We start from the raw sequence: 22,188 nt of genomic DNA on the forward strand, positions 1-22,188 counted from the left end.
TTGACAACCTTCATCCAGAGGCCTCTGTTATCCCTTTTCAGAGCTGTTAGAGGACTCGTTGACCGCCTGTTTAACATAAAAATTTGCCTGACCTGACCCTGAATATTTGAGTTAAGAAAAACCTGGGATGATTTATGTTTCACATAGTTTACCTTGCTCTTGAACCTCTGCTATCCCTGTGGGATGAGTATTTCCAGGATTAGCTAAAGAAAACATCATTTTATTAAAATGTGGCCCAAAGCTGCAGTGCACATACTATGGAAGCACAAGTTAAAAGAAAATTGGATTTCCAGAGACTGAGCTGAGATTGAATTATTTCATTTCAGGAGTGAAACAGTTCCCTTTTCACTTCTTCTTGTTTTCCTTTGTGGTCTCTCTTTGTCTTTGTTCCCAGGTAGGGGCGAACGGGACCAACTGGTAGCAAGTGGCTACCATTCATCTGCATTTAAAAACCAAAACTGTGGCACCTTTAACCTGTCACTGAACCACTGATGAAACCTGACTGGCTGCTTCAGGATTGGGAATAGAGTTCAGCTGCAATCCATTAGTGCAGAAGAATCTTTTGCATCGAAAAATCAATTTCTTATACTAAAAAAGCAGAGCTATACTAGTATTACACTTTTCTGTTCTGTTTGCATTATTGTGGCAATGTTCTTGTAGACTATGTTTAAAATGATGCTATAAAAATAAATTCTGATTAGATTTGAATGCTTGATGAAATCAGCATACAATTTAAATTTTCCACAGGGTGTTCAAGAATATTCATAAGAGCTCTTTAATTATTAAATAATTACAAATCACTCATTAAAACATTATTCATTTCACTATTTAATCATGCCAAGTCATACATTTTAAACCCTAGAATTTTTCCTTTCTTAGTGCCAGATAGTTCCAAGGAAAGTTAATTGAATGTTTTCAATATTTAAGTAGTTAAATGGCTAGTTCAAAAAACTGCAATAGAGCCATAAAATGAGGCCCAAATCACAGGGAGAAGTCATGAGTTTATCATTGGGCCCAGGAGGTGGTGTACCACTTTGTGAACTGCATAGGATGACACTGTTAAATTAAAAAAAAAAAAACAACAAAACCCCAAAAAACTACAACCAAAAAACCCCACACGCAACAAAACAACAACTTGCTGTCTTCGTTAGGTTTGTCTGAGCTCTCAACATGATCCATGACTGTGTTCCCCAAAGGCAACCATTTTCACTTTCTTTTCTTTTGTTGTAAGTAGCCCTATTGCTTTTGACTCCATCCATTACTTGCAAGCTCCTATGCTGAGGTGCTTTCCTTCACTATCCAAGAAGATAAATGGAGAAGTTTGAGCCAGGAAGGCTTGCTTGACTCATCCAGATGATGACAAAACACCTCACAGTTAGGAAGGATGAGAACAGCAAAAATTTAGTTAGCATTTCAGCCATCCTATTATCCAGCACAACTTCAGAGAATAATTACAGTGATATAAGTAGCAGCTGCCTTATTTACCTAAGCGTTTGCTGTACAGCAGGCATCAGATTTCCCCCTTCATGAGTAAACAGAGGATATGAGCAACCTAAGAGTAAGAGTGGGTCAAGGGCTTCCTTAGGACTGGACTCACTTGCTGTTAGGAGAACAAATATCTAGCTCGGACAGCACGTACCTTTTCACGTCCCTAGGCCACCTGAGGTGTTGTCCTGCCCAGGAGGGCTGCCAAGGAGCAGAGGACAACAGATACAAGGCCACTCAAGAGGCTCATCTTCCTGAACATTGGGACAGCTGTGTTCCCTCGGAATCAATGACTTTCCCTGTAATTATCTCAAGGAACGCCAACCATACCAAGACAAAATTGTTTTATACAAAACATTTTTTTTTTCCTAGCTGACTGTTATTCCAGAATTTTAATAACTCCACAGCGGTTTGTTCACGGTCACAAGGGAAGATGGTAGCAGAGCTGGGGATAAAGTTGAGGAACATCTCATCCTCATTCTTCAAACCATCTACCTACCAAGGAATGCAGCTTCCCAAATCAAAGTGACAGAATGAGTTCAAAGGGGAAGCAACAAACTGACCAGTTAATCCAAGCATCATTTCTCCAGCTGATACTACATCATATTGCCAGAGATGTGGCTCACTCCTTGACCTTATTTTTTGAAAGAATAGCTTTCCCTAGAGAGGGAAAAGGATTCTGTGTCCTTGAGGTAGAGCTATGAAGAGCCTTATTAGTCATTGAATGAAATTTCTTTTCTTCCTTAGCAGGCTGTTTCAGATTCACTATCTGCAGAAATAGCCATGAAAAGGCTGACAAAATATCCGTCTGCTTTACAAGGTCACCACACAGTGTGGCCACCAGCGTTCAGGTAGTAAAAGAGTAAAGGCTACAAGCCTGCTGTGCCACAGAAAGACAGGTCAGAAAGGTGGACAACATTGCAAATAAGCAGATGTAGCAAAACAGAGGTCTGTAACACCTAGGAATTATAAATATATTAATCAGAATATAATGAATATTAAACTGCTTTTGACTCGTATGTATAAGGATGGTGTAAATGACAGCAGAATGTAAGTATTTTGTAACATTCATGGCACAGCAAGACAAAATGTATAAGCACTTTGCATAAGTATGTGAGCAACATGCCTTCCAAAGATGGGGTGTAGTTGCAAGTAGGTGGCAACTAATTAACAAAAATTTCCAGATAGAGGATAAGTGCAAGGGGCTACAAATAGCCAGGACAACCTGCCAAATACATGCGAAGGATGACTGACAAAGCAAAAAAACCATGGTAAGTGATACTGGGAGCAGATGAGTTCCTCCTTTTTGAGAGCAAGAAGTAACATAAAACCACCAGCCATAAGCAAGAAACATGAGAGAAAAAAGGCAAGCCCACTTCAGTTCTGGCTTCTCTCATCAATGAGCTCTCAAGCCCGGTCACCCAACCCTGGCAGCTAGGGACTATCGAAGACCACAACTGATCAGTGCCAGCTGTGAGCCTTCATCTCCACCACGTTGTGTACTCACAGCTGACTTACAATATGGCTGTTAAAGACCAACAGTGGTGATGTTGAGCAATGTGTGGGAATTAGCCATGAGCATAAAAGGTGTTCTTAATGAATGGATTTAGTAAAGTTAAAAGTTTAAAACTTCCGTGATCTGTCAGCCTCCTAAGCATTTCCACAATGGCAATCGTTAATTCCATAACTATATATACGCATTCAGTTTGCATACCTGCAACACAAGTTCTCTGCAACAGCAGGGATTTCTTTGCAAGAAGTCCTAGCTAATCCTGAGGAATGAACACATACTGAGAAAACTGAGGTGCTATAATAAGTATTTTTCAAGATGGAAAGACTTTCAACAGCAAGGGGAGAAGAATGAATGGTTTGGGGGTTTCATAATGTAAACTCCCTATCTTCAGCATCAATACAAACATACTACAGGATCTGTAGCCTAATCTGCATTCAGTGGATCACTGTTAAGCTATTGAAACTGAAGCAATTGCTTCAGTTATGTTCCTAATGAATATTTGTTCACAACAGAGAAGCCTTACCACAGTTAGCAGTAACTCACAATTTAGCGTATCTGCAGGCAAGGTCAGCAGAAATAGCAAGGCGCCGGACAGTGAACTTGAGCCTTGCCCCAGAATGAAAATAGTGACTTTTTATTATTCAGTGATCCCAAAGCACTTTCTGCAAGTGAGCAAAACTGCACCTCTGCACCTCTGCTCGTCTGTAAACAACAGATGAGGCAAAATGAGGTGCAGGAGGGGGGTGATAAGTTTGTGGCCTATTTTAACACTGCAGGACAGTGTCAGTGGCTGGAGAGAGAAACTACAGCTCTCAGCTGCCCCGCTGCCTCCTTCCAGAGCATGATAGCACCAGTTGTTCAGTACCTTCGGGTGCCAAAAGATGGAGAAAAACTCCTGGAGTGGGATTTTTCATGCCAGCACCTTTAGGTATCCAAATGCTTTTGGAAATGTGACCCACAGACACACACAAGCACACTAGCTTTGAAAAGTTTCCCATATCCTGTTAATAAGCAGAGGCCTTCCATTTTCAAGCAATAAATTAAACATCCTCCCTGAGCTTTACATGTTTAGCAATACTGATTGTTAATTCCTTTTTAAAAGGTAATTGATTATTGTGTTCCCAGCTTACATGAATGAATCTGTCTATATGCTGTGATCATGAACTAGAACGATTTTATTCATAATTTATATTATGGTGATGCCCAGAGGCCATAACAGTGAAGGAGGCTTCATTATCCTAGGTGCTATCCGTGTTGCCAGGAAGACATACTTTCTTGCTCTCTGAGTTTATAATTTAATTTATGAAAAAAAGCACTAGGGCTGATGAAGAAGAAAGGTTCTTAAGAAGCTGTGACCTAATTTGCCGTTCTGGGCTCCCGTGCTCTCTTGCAATGATGACGACCCTGTTTTGAAATGTCTGGGCTATTTGTTCTTGTGTGGCAAAACACAACATGGAGGCATAGGGAGGCGAGCACCACTCCCTGCAGAAGACACATTTGACCAGGCGTTCGTTAAATTGTCTGCTCACAGACAATTGGAGAGAAATGTGAGACAATACAACTGAGAAGGCCTCGCCAAACCATCTGAACTTTGTGGTAGCCCCATACGAGGGTTTTATTGCCGTCAGTCAATCACCCAGCATGTTTGGCCTAACTTGTGGGTTCTTTTCCCTCAGGCAGTCAACGACATTAGTGTCATGTTAACACAGCTCTCTGAGCTATGCAAACAAAAGTTTAGTCCTGATTTGTGTAAGCGGCTACCACAACATGAAAGCAAAAGGAATAAATGCAAGTAATTAGGCGTAGGGTTTGTTTTGTGATGGAATGGTCCAGAATGGCACACCAAACCATATTTTGGAAAGAAAAGAAAATTGCTAGTACTCTTAGTATTTGATCAGTAAAAATGCCCCTGAACTGGCATTCAGAACCATCCTTTCACACAAAACTAACCACAGATAGATCTGTAACTTCACTCATACAAAGTAGGGCTAGGGGACATCAAATAAAAGTAACAGAAGCAAATTAAAAATAAACAAAAGGAAGCAGTTCTTCACAAGGAGAATTTGTTGACAAAAGATGTTGAACCAGGAAGTGTATATAGATTCCAAGGAAGACTGAAAAGATTGGACAAGTCCAGTGAAGGTCAAAAAACCCTGGTCAGGCTCAGAAAATTTCTAACTTTAAAGGAACTGAAGGCTGAGAAAGTATTAGTGTGAAACACTACAACTGCTTGCCCTCTCTTACCCTCTTCCCTATGTCTCCAGCTCTCATCAGTGTTGGAATCAGTATACAGGACCTGAAGAACATTTAATTTGACCTGCCACTTTTGTATTACATTTCATGTTCTTAACAAACTTACAAGACTATTTGGATTTTTTGCTTTCGGAGGTTTGGTTTTTTGGGTGGTTTTTCTGTCTTCTCCCTCCCACTAGCCAGGAGGCAAAAGCATAGTTCTTCATGTGAACATGTAGGTGTCAGATTTTGCACACTATCTCATATGCAGGCTAGATGTCTACTTGCAAGTACACAGATGAGATTAAAGATCATCCTTGGATCATAGCAAAAAAAAGATTTATTTTTTTTCTGCCAGGTCATAACTTTGCCTTCCACTATTAAAAGTGCATATCAGTGTTAAGGTAAATGCCATACAATCTGAATAAAAAGCCCACCAGAGTCTACAAATTACATACATCAAATGCACCTAATCCTGTATCACCATGCTAAAAGGATGAAAAATTACAGCTCTCTTCACTTTGATCTGGTAAGAAATACATAAAACCCTGCTTTTCTTTTTCTACAGCAAGAAATCCATTTCTGTAGCCACACTTGGCTGTGCTAAAGGGAAGGAGGAGAAAAAAAAAAAAAAAAGACGCAGGTTAATTCAGTTTCCAAACCACTACAATATACCACAAAACCCTCTGCTACTTTACACACAGCCTTCACCTCAAGAGACTCTAACAATTTTCTTCTTGCTTCTAGGTGATGATTAATACACAGGCTCCAAATACACAAAGGGGTAATAAAACACCCTACGCCATGCACACATATTGAATTGAATTCATCATTCCTTGAAGGTGTTGGAGGTGCTGCCAGCAGGTCTTCCTGGGAAAAAGCACTTCTCCTGAAATGTTATGTTCTGCTTATGAAGGGGACACCTTATTAGAGGGGGAAAAAAAACCCAACAACAACAACAACAACAAACTAACTGGAAGGAAATACCATTGGGACAGTTTAATTAGACATTTAGTAACCCAGAAATAAAATACTTGGTCAAAGAAGGTGTTCAGTCTTACTGGACAGGACCTGTGTTACCATAGAGAAATACCTCTTCAAAGATGGCCCAGTGAAAAAGCAAGCAGTAAAAAGAGAAACAAGGAGGCTGCTGTTCATAGCTGCACACAAGAAAGGCCTGACCTCATTCATCTGGATACTAAACCATCAGGACTGCACAGCTCTTTTCTTTTACTGCAAGGAAGCTGACAAACTGCACTAGTGTACAAGGGCGAGAAGATAAGTGGATGTGTTTTGAGCCACCTCTCTAGGGCATCCTTACACTACGTTATCACAGAAGTGCTTTCCACTCCTCTCAAACCTTCTCTTCTTTAGTAAGTGGTCACAATGCTGGGAGCCTTAGTAGCCAGAGATCGAGCCCATCTTCACCTGCTAGTGAAGAGTCACCTCACAGGCAATTAATGCCAGTCCATGCAGATCACTGGCAGCATTAGCATAAATGGTCGATATCCTCACCACCTCACCAGCTGAGCCAGCTTTAACAGTATTCCCAATGTTGGCAAGACTGGAATTTTTTTTATTTGTTTTTTTTAGAAGTGAGAGATTGATCGCTCAGACAAAAGCATATCTCTTAAATTCAGATTTGTAGAAGAGCTCATTTTCTCTGTATCTGCTTCTACCAGCATCATTATCAGAGCTGATAAACTACAGGATGGTAGTGCCTCAGGAGCCCAAGCTAGCAAATCACAGCTCTACTGTGCCAAATTGTGTGCAAACAAAAGGACAGCCTTGGGTGGGTTTCACTTAACCCTAGACATCTGCCTATGTAGTCACCTAAGGACAGTCATCCTGCTTTCACCCCCTAGGCTATGGAAAACAATTGGTGTGTTTAGGGAGCAACTCCTCTAACCAAGGCAGTCCTCTATGCTAGGGTGACGTGAATCACACCTAAAAGCCCCCATTTCTCTGCAAAGGCCATGGATAGAGTGGAGAGCAGACAGCTCAGATATTGATAGATGCCTACATGTAGGAAAATAACACCATCGCCTCTGTTCTTCAACAGCTTTTGTCCACAAGAGAAGCAGTCTACTGGTGCAAATACTGCCAACAAGATATTTTCCAAGGATTCCTGTTTAAAATGCTTCTGTATTCATTCAGTCAAACAATATCAAGTAATCTTACTGGGCTAAGGTTATAGAGCCAGGTATAGAAACAAAGCTAGACACTGAGGAAAAAGACAGCCTCCTTCACCTCTTTACGTGGCTGGTTAATATGAAAATCTGCTGCTCAGATCAGGAGGAGGACAGCCATGGAGTTTAAACAGTCCCCTGCTCTAGCCAAGACACTGAAGTGCTGGCCAAAGTGGACTCCAGCTCTGTGGATGGATTCTGGAGAAGCCACAAGGGCAGCCGAGTCCTGAGCACCACCAGCAAGTCGGAAGTCTTTGACATGAGGAAGGACACAATGTGCCCTTACAAATTAGTGCCTTAGAAAAGGCCAGACTGACCCCTTTGGTAAAGCCACAAGGCCCTTCCCAGTGAACGACAGCTTCCCGATCTCTTCCGAGCAGCTTAATGAATCTGAGATATCTGCACGGACAAAACATTTTGTGTTGTCATTCCAAATATCACAGGCAATACTGGTCATCCAACACCCCTATCTCAGTTTTTCCTTATATACCTAATTTCCTCCAAACTCATCATTTACCTGTCTAGTTAGTAATATAAATCACCCTAAGGACGCAACAGTTTTGCTACCCCTGTGTAAAGTATCCATGTATTGGATAAAAATCATTGTTCATGTATTGAGCTAGGAAAGGTGATCAGCAGGATCAGCCTCTGAGTGCAAAGAAGATGCTTTCATCATTTCAGACCTATGTCCCTCTGATCAGCAGCTGAACCTTCAGCTCTGGGAAGGCAGCACCAAGACTACTAGCAGAAACACTCAGGTTCAGACTGTGTGCTAGTAGATTCAGGCAAAATGCGCTTGTTAGTGTCTAATTAGTCAGCTCTGTCTGCACACCAATGGCAGCCGAAGAAATGTGCTGTACTATGAGTTTCCGGAGCTTTCACCACAGGAAGCAACATTCTGTTATAATGTAGATTTCTGGAATACTTGCAAAAGCCCTTAATGTAGGACAGATCTTTTCATCACTCACTGCCACATCTAAGAAAATGTGAGGGTAGAAAGTACTTTGAGAATAAATATTTTAATAGGTGAAACAAGGAATTATTAATCCTCTGCTTCTCAGGAAGAATATAAAGTATATATAATTTCCAGGACGAGGTGATTAATGGTGCAGCAGCTCAGTGAGAAACTTTCTTCATTAGACTGAAGCAGACATGCAAAGCATGTGGGGCAACAACACAGGAAGGGCAACACATTGGGCTCCCCCCAAAAAGTATGAGGAAAGAAGGGATGAGGGAAGGCTCAGGCAGTGTTTTCCTTCACTCGTGCGGATTTAAGGCCAGAGACTTTTGAGCAAGTGGAGCACTCAACATGCAAGGCCTCCCTTATTCTGTCCAAAGTAAGCTGTATAAGCTCTTTCCATGTCAAGGGCTATTTACCCCCCTGCTTCAGGTGGGAAAACATACCTGAAGCCTACCACTAGTTGCCACTATTCTATTTGTTGGATTCAATGGGGTTTTGTGTGTCTACAAAAAAAGGGAAGCTAGTAATTCAGAATTGTGGAAGTCTGAGAGGAGGCATGGGAAAGGCGTATTTTTTCCTGTATTTAGTTATCTAGAAGGCAGCTAGTCTGGTTAGAAAGAGCCATCTTGCAGGGGAGTGCCTTTTTGTTCCAGTTATTTTTTTTTTGTTTTATTGAGAGAGGAGCTTTTGTTTGTTTGTTTTTTTTACCTTGTTTGTTTTGATGTGGGTTTTGGTGGGGTACTTTTTGACACATTACTTTGTAGAAGGTTTTCAGGTCTGAAAATATCATGTAAGGTAGGTTCCAAGACTTGAAGTTAAGGTAATATAAAGTGACAATCAAGAAAATCTGTTTTCAAGTCTTCTGAATTAAAAAGGGATACTATCAACATAACCTGAAATGGGGAGAGCTTATTTTGGTGCAGCATTTCTGTAGAAACTTTGCACTTGAAAGCATAAATCAGGTAGTTTTGACATGAATTAATACATCCAAAAATATATAATGAAAACAAACAATTGGGGTTCTGCAGACTCATGCAAAGGAAATTTCTTGCTGCTTATAAAAGTCCTCTCACTGACATAAATAGGGCTGTTTGTACAAAAGCTGAGGCTTGCTGGGTGAACCCAGCTGCTTCAGGACAGGGAATGGGAATCAGATGTATACCCTAAAATAGTACTTTCAGATGAAGTGAGGCAGTAATGTGAGCGGCAGCAAGAGGAAAAGCCTGCTGCATGCACATACTGTATCAGCTCATCACGATCTGAGCTTCAAACTTTGGAGAAATATTAAAAAGTGAAACCACAAATGGAAAAATAAATCTCTGGAGTTTTTCTAAAAGCCTGCGTTAGGGCTTTCACTGTGTACTTTTGTTTTATGTTACAGACAAAACAATGAGTCATCTTTAAAAGCTGCTAATTGATTGGATTAGGATCACGTGACCCATCAGCATCATGTATCCTTTTAATGTATTTCATAGCAAGCAAGCAAACAGAGAAAAGATATAGCTGCAATAGAGGTAACAGGACAGTCCTGTTGATTTATTTAAAGAAGAAAGAGATGCCGCATTTAAGCAGTGAGCCTAAAATGCCCTCTGCTTTACTGTTTCATTTTTGTACTACACATACAGAAGAGTTCAGTATTCCTTTAGAGAGTTGTTTGGCACAGAAGAAGCTAGTCTAGACAGATAAATTGAATAAAAGCAACACAAGTACAGAGCAGATAAAGTACAGTTCAACCTAACCTGCCACAGGGTTTAGTTGCCCTTTGCAAATTTTTTCATTTAGACTGAAATCTCCCATTCTACATATCTGCTTCAGGCTGGTTTTATATATATATATAAACATACACACACACACACACACATACAATTTCCCTGAAAAAAACATCACCAGTTTCTGTGAATGAGGCTAGGCAAAACACTTCGATTTCTCTGCGGGGTTCCCCAAGAAGCCTTCTGTGCCACTACACTATATCTATAGATACTCAGATTTGACAGCAAGGCTTCCTCTCACTCAAAGACTTGCCCAGTGCTGTTAAGAAAGCAAAACACCCCATGCCTACATGGGGCCAGGTTATGAGTGTTTAATAAACTACCATGTGTGCAGGCTTAATAGAGGCTTGTTAGAGCTTCACCTGCCCTGGCTGTGCCCTAGCCCAGGGCTCACAAACACTTGTCCTGCCATGTCAGCCATAGCCAGAACCTGAACTGAAATTAGGGGGAGGAATTCTCCGATGTCCTTCCAGCCTGTGATGCCCAGGTACTGGAGGGGAGAAAGCCAGCTGGAATCTGGACCCAGCCTGGAGGGAGGGAGCCTGAAAAGTAACCTGGAAAGAAAAAAAAAAAAAACACTTGAGGAAGAAGAGGACAGACTTACATCAATTCATCTGAAAATACATTACAAAATGAAAGAGAACAGTGGATACAAACAAAAAGGCATCTGGAAAGTAAAGACAAAAAGATTTCAACGGACCCATTCCCATTTTTTCCCCCCAAATCCTCCTTATTTTTTTGACATACAGATAAAACTAAAAATTAGCGTGTCCTTTTTCTGCCAAATCACAAATTCTTATAGAGTAGGACATACAGCTTTCACTGGACAGCTCTTTGGGCAATATTTACTGCTCCCCCAGTTCCGCTGCTATTCCAGAGTCCTTCACAACCCCCAGAAGATGAGGAAATGGTGTTCCCTCTCTATTAAAGATCAAAAAAGGGGTAGAGAGGGGATTAAATAAGAAAAAATATCCGTTAATCTGGAGATTTCTCATTTGTAATGCCCTGTGATCTGGCACTTTCTACCTTCAAAATGGAGCTGCCAGTGCACATATACAGCTGTGAACACTCAGCTCTTCTGCAAATTAGATCCAAGGCTCAAGACAGGCTCTCAGAAAATAAGAAATACGCAACAAAGAGCACTTCAGTGGCCTGCCTAGATTTGCTAAGAAGCTGCAGCTTTGCACAGAGAGCTCAAGATAGACATTCTGGTTTTGGTGCTATCACCCTCATTACTGATTGAAGACACAGTATTTATGGTCTCACAAGGGGTCCTTGTTATGGTATTTCATGGTTGGTTGGCAATAAACACAGTTGGCCCTGTGATTAATTTCTCCGGCGCACTTGTGTGACAGCTGGATTGGGAGCTGGCTTCTTGCTCCCTATTTACGTGCCCAGTGCTAAAGTGGTTTGAATGCACCATGACCTAGAGGTGCTTCCAGAGTCAAGGCTGATCTACTAATATATAAAGATAGATCTCTCTGAGATTCTGGGTGACACCTTCCAGGCAGATAAACTCATTAATTTACACTGCCTTGCAAAACCACCTTATCCACTAAGCCAAGGAACAAATTCTGAATTATCAAATGAAGTGTGACAGCTGTACTAACACAAGAATACATTGTTATCTCAGGTGAATAAACTGAAAATCTAATGTATCAGCCAGGGAAAAAAGTCTTTGGAAAGGCCTCCCGCCTCATGATATAATCTGACAGAAATCCTAACCAACCCTTGCTGCAAAATTTGGAGGAGTAGAAGACAGAAACAAACAGCATGATGCAATGAGACACTCTACTCTCTAAGGATGGAAGAATTTAAATATACAAAGCTAATTTCATTGTTGAGTTAAAAGAGTATTTTATTTGCTGCAAGAGAAAGGTATTGATCCAAATACTGTTAGAGCCTAACCTCTTTTTTGGAATGCATTAGAAGCTCAAAGCCATGTCTCAGACTAAGAGGTAAACTAGTGCAAAGTTAGGACCTGGGTATTTGCTTTTGTTTTGGCCTTTAGCATTAAACAGAAGGGAAAACCATGTTTTCCTTCAATAGCCCTTGTATCTTGCTGAGATTATTGGGTTAGGTGCTAAGAAAATCGAGATTTGAATAAATTGTATTATGCTCAGAGTAAAAGTGTGCAAACACAATTTCACCTTTTGATTTCGAAACATCTGGAAAAATGAAGGAAGACATAGAAGCCCTTCATCAAACAGCCATACAATTAGAGATGCTGAGAGGCAGAAGTCACCAGGTCAAGGCTCCCTACCTAACCTGAAGGAGGGCCAGGAGGTACCTAGAAACAAGCTTCAGAGCATTTGATGGTAAATACAGCCGTACAAAATTTCTGTAACGAAACCCCAAACCAAGCAGGTAACTCAGCAGAATTTTGATTTTCTTATAGCCGCCATACTTGGTCAACACACCCCAAAGCATCCACCCGGGTTCAGAGACTGTCTCACAACTTTGGGTTGTGGCTTGAGTAAACCAGGGCTGAGTTTCAGTCAAACAGTCCTATTTATAGTTTCTGGCAGACACCAGGCCAAACTCAGTGGTTTTGCATGGTTTCCATCTGAAAGACAGCAAAAATTGGCCATTTCAGCTGATTTTTTGCTTTGGGTTTTTGGAGCGGAGGAAAGGAAAGAGGGAAGGTTCATTCAAAAATTGAAGCAATGAGCAAAAATAAGAGTCTACGAACCTCACCAGCCAAAACTACGAAAGGTTGACATAGAGCCCTGGGAACAGAAACCACGGCGATTTTCCTGTCTCCCATGGTAAGCAGAGACTATGTGGTGAGTGATAGTGCTGTAGGAAAATGTCTGAGAGGAGCTCCACAAACAGGAGGTGGATTGAATGGACAAGAAGCCAACTGATTACTGCCGGCTGGATCCTGTCCTCCTACATTAAGAACTTCTGCTGTAAAATTATCAGCTCACGCATCAGTAGCAAAAGCCTTTACAGCCTGCACCTCTCAGCTGTGAAACCCCAAAGCACGCCCAGACGAAGCCATGTGGTCGTCTCAGTGGCTGGGTTAAAAATATGGGAAGCCTGGAGGTACTGAGCCACTGACTCAGAGCGTGACTGTAAGGAAGTCACTCCACCTTCCTGTGCTTCAGTCATACTAGTCCAAATTAGCTTAAAAAGTAGGAATCACTAAAAAAAGTACCCACTCTGACTAACCTGTTTTTTGAGTCACCATGCATGTGATGTCTCTGGAAGCTTTCTTGGCATATGAAGCACCTTCCCCAAAAGATAATCACCCTAGATAGTTCAGGTTCCTGATACTGGAAACAGAGCTTCTTTTAAAAGAAACTAGAAAATGCCAACAGAAACTACCTGTGGAGACAGAAATGACCTACAAATCTAGATGTTATTTTCCAAATGGACCTCTGGAGTCACTATTATTTTACTGTTGCTGATTTTCACTGGATTATTTTCTATCTCATCATTATTTTCAAAGCAATGGAACAAAACAGACCAGAATGAGGAATTACTGAAATGCACTTGTTAAAATGGAAGAAGACATCAAGATACACCTTTTCTCCTTTCTTCCAACTGGGTGAAAAATAAGTGAAGCTGAATTATATTATCATGCAGTTATCTTACATTTCAATACTGAAAGGTACACATCAATTTGGCAAGTATTAAAAAGACTTCAGTAAAACTTAAGTGAAAAAAAATTAAGTAAAATGGTGTTATTCAGACAGTATAATGTCATGAACAGAAAATACATTAAAAGTGTCGAGCCTGTTCTCCTCTGATCCCAGCAGTATTCTCCCAAAGCCTTGACCCCATCTCCCAGGTAATGCACAAAGAAATGGGGTCAGACACAAAAGCTATATCCATAACAGAAAATGAAATGCAGGCTGAGGGCTGGATTAAAAATATAGAGCACCATGACCTTTTGTGCTGGCTTTAGCTTAAGAGGAACTCAGACGCAAAATGCACCTCTAGTGAGCTAAGGAGCAGCCAAGCTATGGATATCTGCTCTAGCATGCCCTTTCTGATCCATCCAAGCGTTACAAACAAAAGCATTTGGCTGTGCCAAGGTGTCAAACCTGCCCAGTATTAACTTGCCAAAGTGTGTGAACACATGCAGAAATATATGCCCTCTCTTGCTTTGTTCCCTTCACCATAAATTTGAAGCAGTGCTGAACAAAAGACTCTTAAGCTCACTAATACAAAATATTAATCACTCTCCACTATGTGGTTGTCAGCTGGGAAGATTATTCAGGGAAAAGAGCAAAAATAAATCCTAATTCATTTCCTTAAGGAAGGAGGTTACCAAAATGTATTAGACCACATGAGCCACTAGAACTACAAGTGCTAGCTGAACATAGTGTGGTGCTAAAGAGTCAAGCAACTCACCCCATGCCTAAGTAGAGCTCAGCTGAGGCAGATGGAAAGCAGAGAAAGCTGATTCAGGTGGAAAAAGACCTTTGGATGTTATCTATTATAAGCCTTGATCATCTCATTCCCTGAGTAATGCAGGACTAGCACTGAAGTTAGGTCAGGCTGTTCAGCTGAGGTTTGGGTATCTCCAGGGATGGAGATTGCACAGCTTCTCTGGACAACCTTTTCCACCTCTTAAAAAACCTTGTGAAATCCTTTTCCTTTTATTGAGCTGGAATTTCCCTTTCTGCAGCTTGGGTCTGTTGCCCTTTGTCTTCTTTCTGTGCATCTCTGAAAAGGGTCCAGCACCACCTTTTGTACATTTGCTACTAGGAAATATTAGCTCCCCCCAAAACCATCTCTCCTCAGGCTGAACATGCCAAGCTCCCTCAGCCTCTCCTTGTACATGGTGTGCCCCAGAGCCCAGCCATACTAGCAGCCCCTCAGGCTTGCTCTGCTTCCTCTACGATGCTGCAGCCCTGCTGTGAGCTGTGGCCCAGCCGCAGTCAATACCACGTCACAGGAAGTTTTAGACTGGAAGGGACCTTCAGTGCAGGTGTGGTGTGGGTCCTGCCCTCTCAACAGCAGCAGCAGTCACTGATGTAGCTGCTGCTGCTGCTTTTGGTGGTTATCAAGCTAACAAAGTTTGAGAAGCCTTATTCTAGGGTGGAAACTTCCAAAATATGCCCAGATCCCGCAGCTTCCTGCAGCTGCTCAAAACTTCCCTGCCTTCATATGCATGCTTGAGCACGAGATGCAGGATCTTCATATTTAAAGGTTTTGGTAGCATCTTATTAACTCTGTAGGAGTCTATTTATAGCTTACTGATGCTGACAGCACTGTCTTCCTTGTTCTGTTTGCTGGTCATGTAACCTGGCTCTTGCCCAGGATGGTGTTACTGGAATACAGTGGATATCCTGGCTATGCTTTGAGAAGTGGCCAAGAGGCAGCTGAGCGCAGTAAAGAACATAACATGGACCTTTGCCCTTCCCAAATTGTAGGGCTGGTTGGGCAGTGGTCTCGTCCCCAGAGTATTTCTGCTTCCATTTACCTCAGCTCAGAGGCAGAGCAGAGGAAAATTCCTGGTCATACACATACTTGGAGAAGCGACTAAACTGGACCTCTCCCCTGACACTAACAAAACATCTAAACCAGAACTAGATGTGCAGATTTAGGCAACCAATTCCCACCCCCTTGCAGGGACTGAAGGACTTGGAGGGCAGCAGTCTCCCACCCTCCCAAGGAAGTCTCTGGGGACTGTGCACCCTCCCAGAGCCGTGCTGCAGGCTTGCACACCATCTCAGGCTGACGGATCATTTCATTTCTCCAAAGGTCACTTTTCCATCTTGACTTTCACCCCTTCCCTCATCTGTAAGAAACAGAAACCTCTTTTCCCTCTTTCCTGAACACCTACGCTTCTGGACTCACCTTCTTCTCCCATTCTGTTCTTAGGAACAGCTAACCAGCCTAATGCTTACATGATGAAAGCCAGGTAAGACATACCCACAATAGTGCTTGTTCCTCACTGTGGTCCCAGAAATTCTAATATAGTTCTCAGTCACCCTTTTTTCCAGGGCAAGGACTACCACGGTTGCTTATGCTGGCATTAATGCAGCTTTTAGCTGCCTGAGAAGCACGAAGTGCATGTACACAGCAGAGGATCAGGTCCCATGTATTTATTTAGTAGATTAAAGATCTTATATTAGTTAAAAAGACACAAATGTCAAGGGAAAAAAAAGGACTGCATAGCGTAACTCTCAGAAATAGTCAGATTCCAATTACTGTAATTATATCTTTCAAAGGTAAGGTATGAAAATTATCACTTAAACGAGGAAACAAGGGAAGCAGAGAGGACAGTACCTTATTTCTCATCTTATCTTTGTCTCCATGCCATTGTACTGAATTGCCATGATTACATTTTGTTAAAATCTTTTCATTTTTCTGACTGGTCTCTGAGGATATAAGGCTGGGTGAACAAAGCAGGGTTATCAAACCAAATTCAATTTCACAAACTCCTAAAGGGAAATATTTATGAAAATGCAGACTTCAGAAAGATCAGATTCCTGTCTAACTTCCCTTTTTGTGTTTCGTAAGTGCATGAACAAGAGCAGATGCTTCAGTGTTGGGGTTCTTTTTGGCTGAGGGGGTGGGGGTGTAGCAACATTAAGGGCATAAAAATGCCTCCTGGAGAAGGAAGTTTTGTTTGGCAAAACATGCCTTCTTCTCCAGGTTTTTTTCCTTCCTGCTTTACTGAAACCTCCCTGTGACTTCTGGATCTTCCTTCTCCTGAGCAGCTTGAGGTGGCTCCAGCTGACATTGAGCCATTGCTGCGACTGCCCCTCTCAGGCAGCATGTTCCTGTACTGGCTGCTGCTGAGCTCCCCACCGGCTCCTGCCTTCCTCCCAACTAGACAGTATCTCCTGCACCATGAGTTACACTTTGTATAACCTCATCCCATTAAATGGTATCTTTACCAGTGACAGCAATACTTTTCGCTTTGTCCTATTTTTGATTATTGATGGCATCAAAATAACTCAGAATTATTTTTTTTTCCCCAGCAAACTCAGTTCCTCGACTCAATACAATGCCTTCATCCTTCTCAATAGCTCAGAAACCTTCTGCAGACTTAACCCCATGAAGTGCAGAGCACAAAAAAAATAATTTCCTCTCCATGAGCCAGCCTCAGAGAACAGGAGACTGGCACAACCTGGCAGTACCTTCCCTGTGGCAGAGCTGTCTAGAAGGGTGTTTTCCATAAGTCTCTGTCACTCTAAAGGAAATCACAGGCAGACTTGCTGTCATTTTCTCTTTTGGTGTCAGGACAGAAGCCTGCTAGGAAAGAAGGAAAAAGGGAAAAATAGACAGGAGGAGAAATAATGATGGAGAGCAAAGAGCAGAAGGGATGTGAAGGTCCAGGGCTCACACAAATGGGAAGGTAAAAGGAGAAGGCCACCAAGCAGAGCATCTCTGACAGCCTCTGTCATGCACAGAAAGCATCTGGCTTGGTGGCCACTGTCTGACAGTGCCCCACTTGATATGCAAATGGACAAGGGAAGGTAGCTAGCCCCACAGGTCGGATTATATCCTCACTAGGAAATTTGGTTTTCCTGGCATCAGAGATGGACAGCTTGATGCAGGCCAGGAGGAGGCAGTTGATGATGTCCTGTGACTTGGGGAGGTCTTGGATAGGGAGGGTACAGATGAAGAAGTGACCTCTTAGCAGGAGATGGTGAGGCAGCTGGGTGTCCCCAGCCAACAGCACCAGGCCGGGCCAGCGGGGGCCCTTGGGGTGGTACCTTATGTCTACTTGTGTCTGGGCAAGACCTGAGCATGAAGGAAAGGAGGGAGCAAGGACAAGTCTACATGGGGGAAAGGAGTCCTCTGCTGCTGTACGTTGGTGAGTAGGGAAAACACCATCAGCAATGCTGCTAGCAGAAACTGTCGGGTTTTATTTGTATGCTCCCAAGCCCTCCAGATGACTTCTGGGGAATTCACAACTACACATAACCTGACATGGAAATGGGACTGAACTTAGAACGTACATAGCAAGAAAGCTGTTCTGTTGTGAGAATCCTCCTTTACTATATTATCCATATTTCTTTGCCTCTAGTGAAAGCACTGTGATGAAAAGACTTGGCGAAGTGAGGCAACTATATGGATTCAGCTTCCTAATGCAAGTAATTTGCAGAACTAGCAATGACCAAGACAGAAGCAGGGTTATTAACATTGCTTTGGACTTTGATGGAACAATCTGATGACTGATTTTCAGCCTCTTTTTGAAGCAGAAATTTGTAGTCATGAATGCTGCATTTCAAGGTAACCCTGCTTAAATTAAACCAGACAGCACTGAACTCTCCTTGGAATTTGTTAAATTAATGGCACAAGATTTTAGCAAAGCCTTTTCCCCCTTTCTAAACTGTGTTAAGTGTAGAATTAGTGCTTTTAAAACGAAAATGCAATTTAAAAAATCAAAGTGTTAAAACTCATACAGAGCACTTAGATCTTCCAGTAATGCCAGACAACTCCTATACACATCAGGTCAGGGTATTATGGGTCAGAGATTAAAAAATGCAGATAAAAGCTTAGTTATAAACTATAGACATTATGTTTAAAACAACTAAAAGTATAAACTTAACGGATAGAAATCCAGACATACAAGAAGCAGATGAGAAATGAACAGCATATTTCGAACAACCATTTGAACAACTTCAGCATGGATGTAGTAAATTCATGTTTGAAGTCTTGAAATAGAGGATGTCTGTCTTCTGAGAAGCTATGTTTTGCTTCTCAGGAAAGCAAGGAAGGATGACCTTGACACAGAAATCTTCAAGTACATTTTTCTACTCTTTGTTTGCTGGAGCTCAGACTTCAGCGGAATACAGCTACCTTCCAGCCTTGCAGTATTTGAATCTTTGCATATAGATGCGGAGCGTATCTAAAGCTCTCCATCTAGTGGTGGTCGTAAAGAGCCGTGTCATGTTCGTTTGGTCGAGGTTCAGTAAGATTGTTACTGTGCACTGCACACCTGCTGCATGTGCATGTACAGATAGATATAAAGCACCGCTACCAACGCAAAACCAATCTCAGCCCATGGTCTAGAACTGTCTTTGCCCACTGCCTCCTCCGAGCTGCGACAGGGGCAGCCACAGCCTTTTCCTGTTGCCAGTGATAATTACAAGGGGAAAAAAAAGCCTAAAGATTCAACAACTTCACAGCATTCTCACCCTACAAGTGCCTATCCTTTGAGATAAACAAGTTCCCTGAATCCTTGTTAAGTGGATGTCCAAACCCTGAAGTGGGTGTAGGTGTGACAATGGGACACAAAGCAAAGTAGGGATGTCAGGGCCACCAAAGATCCTAGCCAGCTTTGTAGACCTGAGTCTCTAAATAACAGCTTTACAAGGAACAGAGAGAGCATGTGAGGGAAGAGGGGAAAAGAAAGAAGGCTACAGGGAAAGCAAGAAACATTTATCATCCAAATTCTTGTGTGTGTTCATCTATAAACCATACAAAACCTCTCTGCAGTTCCATCATGGTCACTGAGCTGGTAAATGCTAGGTCTAGGGACATATCAGAGGGTGCAGGGCTAGCATTGCTCCTTCGTCTGTGCCTCCAACGTGGATTTTTAATAGCTGGAGGTTAGCTCTGAATCAGTGACCAAAGTTAAGAGTGTCTCCTGCTCTTGCTCTGGTGGCAACCAGGTGTTCCCTGTGGGTAGTGTGGGCACACGTGTTACCCTTCTTTCCTCTCCAGCAGAGCTCTTGCTGGATTTGGTGGGAGACAGCCCCAAATAAGGGATGAATGTCTCTGCAAAACCAGCTACAATCTCACAGGCTTTTAGCCAATTATTATGCAGCTGATTGTTAGCTGAATTGCAGATTTTCCAGCTGTTTAATTAGATTTATCTTTTTTTTTTTTCCCCCTGCTCTCCAGCTGATGGATTTATATACTGGCCAGATGGTCCCAAGCTGGGACTGGTTATCTTGTCTCTCTCTGCTTCCTCATTGTGCTGTTTCTCCAGAAGTCAAGTTGCCGTCTGTCAGTTTCTCTTTTCTAAACTCTGTTGCCTTATGTTTTTTCACATAAAGATAATCTTATAGCATCCTTACATGCCCAATCACTAGCTTGATGCATGACTGGCTGAGAAACAGCAAGAGTAAAGAAAACACTCGTATGCATCAAGGAGCATGACAGCACCCCATCTCTGACTCCATTTGGGGCAGAGTGAGTAGTAATTGACAATTCTACCAGAAGAGAGCCACGCCTTTTCCCAATGCTACAGGTGGGATCCACCAACCTGAAATAATCTAAAAGTATGGTGTCAAAATCTAACATAGTGGAGAGAGAAATAAGCACGCTGGAAGGCAACTCTGCTGGTGTGCCTTAACTGCCTAACCTAGGTGCTGAGGAACCTCCCTCAGGCGTTTCTCTGTGTTGCTTCTGCCTTTGTATTTGCATTTCTCTACATCAACCCTGACGGGAGAATGGATTCCTTGATACCTACATTTGGGCAGAGGAGTCCTAGACTGCAGGGACCCTGATCAAAATAGAAAAGCTGTCTGAATGGCAGACAGACAGATTTCTCAGCAGAATTTTTTTTTAGTGATCTCTGCACTGTAAAATGGAAAAATTTATTCAACATATTAAATTAAGTCCTGTGGAATTTTGTTTCTGGGACTATATAGCATTTTGTCTTTTGCATAAAAATAATAGTTTGATACAAAGATACAAGATAACACACCCGTATGAATTTAAGAATGATAAAGAAGCCGTAGAACTTCAATTATCATTTTTAAATGGAAGAAACATAAATATCAGAGGTAATCTCAATGTTGTTTGTTTTTTTCTTACCACAACACAACCAGTAAGCGAGAAACCAGATTATAAACAAGAAAAGAAATCCATGCAGATGATTTCAACATATAAACAGCTTACCCCTTCTGCCCTCTCTCTCCCTAGAGGAAAATAACTGCTCCTGAGGCAATAGCAGTTGGTTATCTAGACAAAGCATTACAAGTTACCCTTTACAGATCTGTGCAGGAGTGCATAAACAGGGCATGATTCAGTAGATGGAGGCAATTTTTCTTGCCATCAGTCTTTCCCATCTTAAATGTTTGAGCTTTAGGATGATTATGTGCCTTGACATTTCCACTCTGATGACAGATAAAAGAAGTGAGGGCTTCTGAGAGCTATCGCTTCTTTGGGGCCAGTGTCCCACCCTTCCCTGCACACACATGATCCTTCCCTTTGCGCTAAAAACACGTGTACAAGAACCAGATAGCTGCTGGAACTCTTACATGAAACACATCTTGGCTGCCTTTTGACCTGCTTCTGCTCCCTTTAAACTCAACAGAAAAATTCCCCTTAATTCTATATGAGCGGGAACTAACTTGCTGACCTCCTCCATCTGTGCTTCTTGGGTGGCCTTTTTTTCTTTGTTGACTCTGAGGGGGTTCCCTGGTCATCTTCAATGCTAAGACCCATGGCAGCATCCTTCAGTTTTGATCTTCCAGTTTACAAGGGGTCACAAAACAGCTTTTTTCACAATAAACATATTAAAAATGAAAAAGTTAGGAAAAAAAAAAGAACAGGAGGGGAAGGGAAGGACATAGACAGTCTTTCAGTCCCATTGAGTGTCTATTGCTCTATTTTTCTCCATTTTTTTCCACCGCTGTTTTTTATTTTACTTTCTTTGTTAGTTGTGAGAATTTCTGTATGTATATTGTTCATTTACTAGTTTCTTACCCTCAAAATACGAGATTCTAATTTCAACCTATGAATTAGTTGGGGTTTTTTCTTTAAAACACATGAAAAGAGAAGTGACAAGAGCATCTATGTTCTTATTGTATCTGTTAGAAACCAGCAAGGAGGAAAGAAAATTGCCTGGAAACCTAAAGGGGAAGGGAAGAGGTAGAACCATGCCTAATTAGCAAGACACTGGATAAAAAGAAGGAACCAGGTAAAGTTCTCAACTGGCAGAGAACTTGCTTTATTAAAAGCCACAAAAATAGGGAAGGCAAGGGAGATCCTTTGGTTCCACGTTCAGTGGAAATTCAACTTGCAAAGCCCTCAGTTTTAAATGTGGTTGTTTCTTCCTCGAATGTAAGTCATGTGAAAGCTGCCAACCAGTTTTGCACACAGGTAAATTATTAA

At 41.9% G+C, this 22,188-nt stretch overlaps 1 protein-coding gene across 1 annotated transcript in view; it reads left to right on the plus strand.

Moving 5' to 3' along the window:
* Window positions 1–22,188, plus strand: part of LOC308059151 (uncharacterized protein) — a gene marked incomplete at its 5' end in the record, with an annotated part of 42,531 nt that overhangs the window by 4,705 nt on the left and 15,638 nt on the right. Inside the window, 1 exon segment of the mRNA XM_080376089.1 lies at window positions 1–22,188. This exon segment is cut by the window's right edge and continues 15,638 nt beyond it. Within this exon segment, the coding sequence (XP_080232215.1) occupies window positions 1–96 (96 nt within the window). The 3' untranslated portion in view covers window positions 97–22,188.

The sequence above is a fragment of the Falco punctatus genome (genome assembly GCF_963210335.1).
Source record: "Falco punctatus genome assembly, chromosome: 2".
In the NCBI taxonomy this organism is placed as follows: Eukaryota; Metazoa; Chordata; class Aves; order Falconiformes; family Falconidae; genus Falco; species Falco punctatus.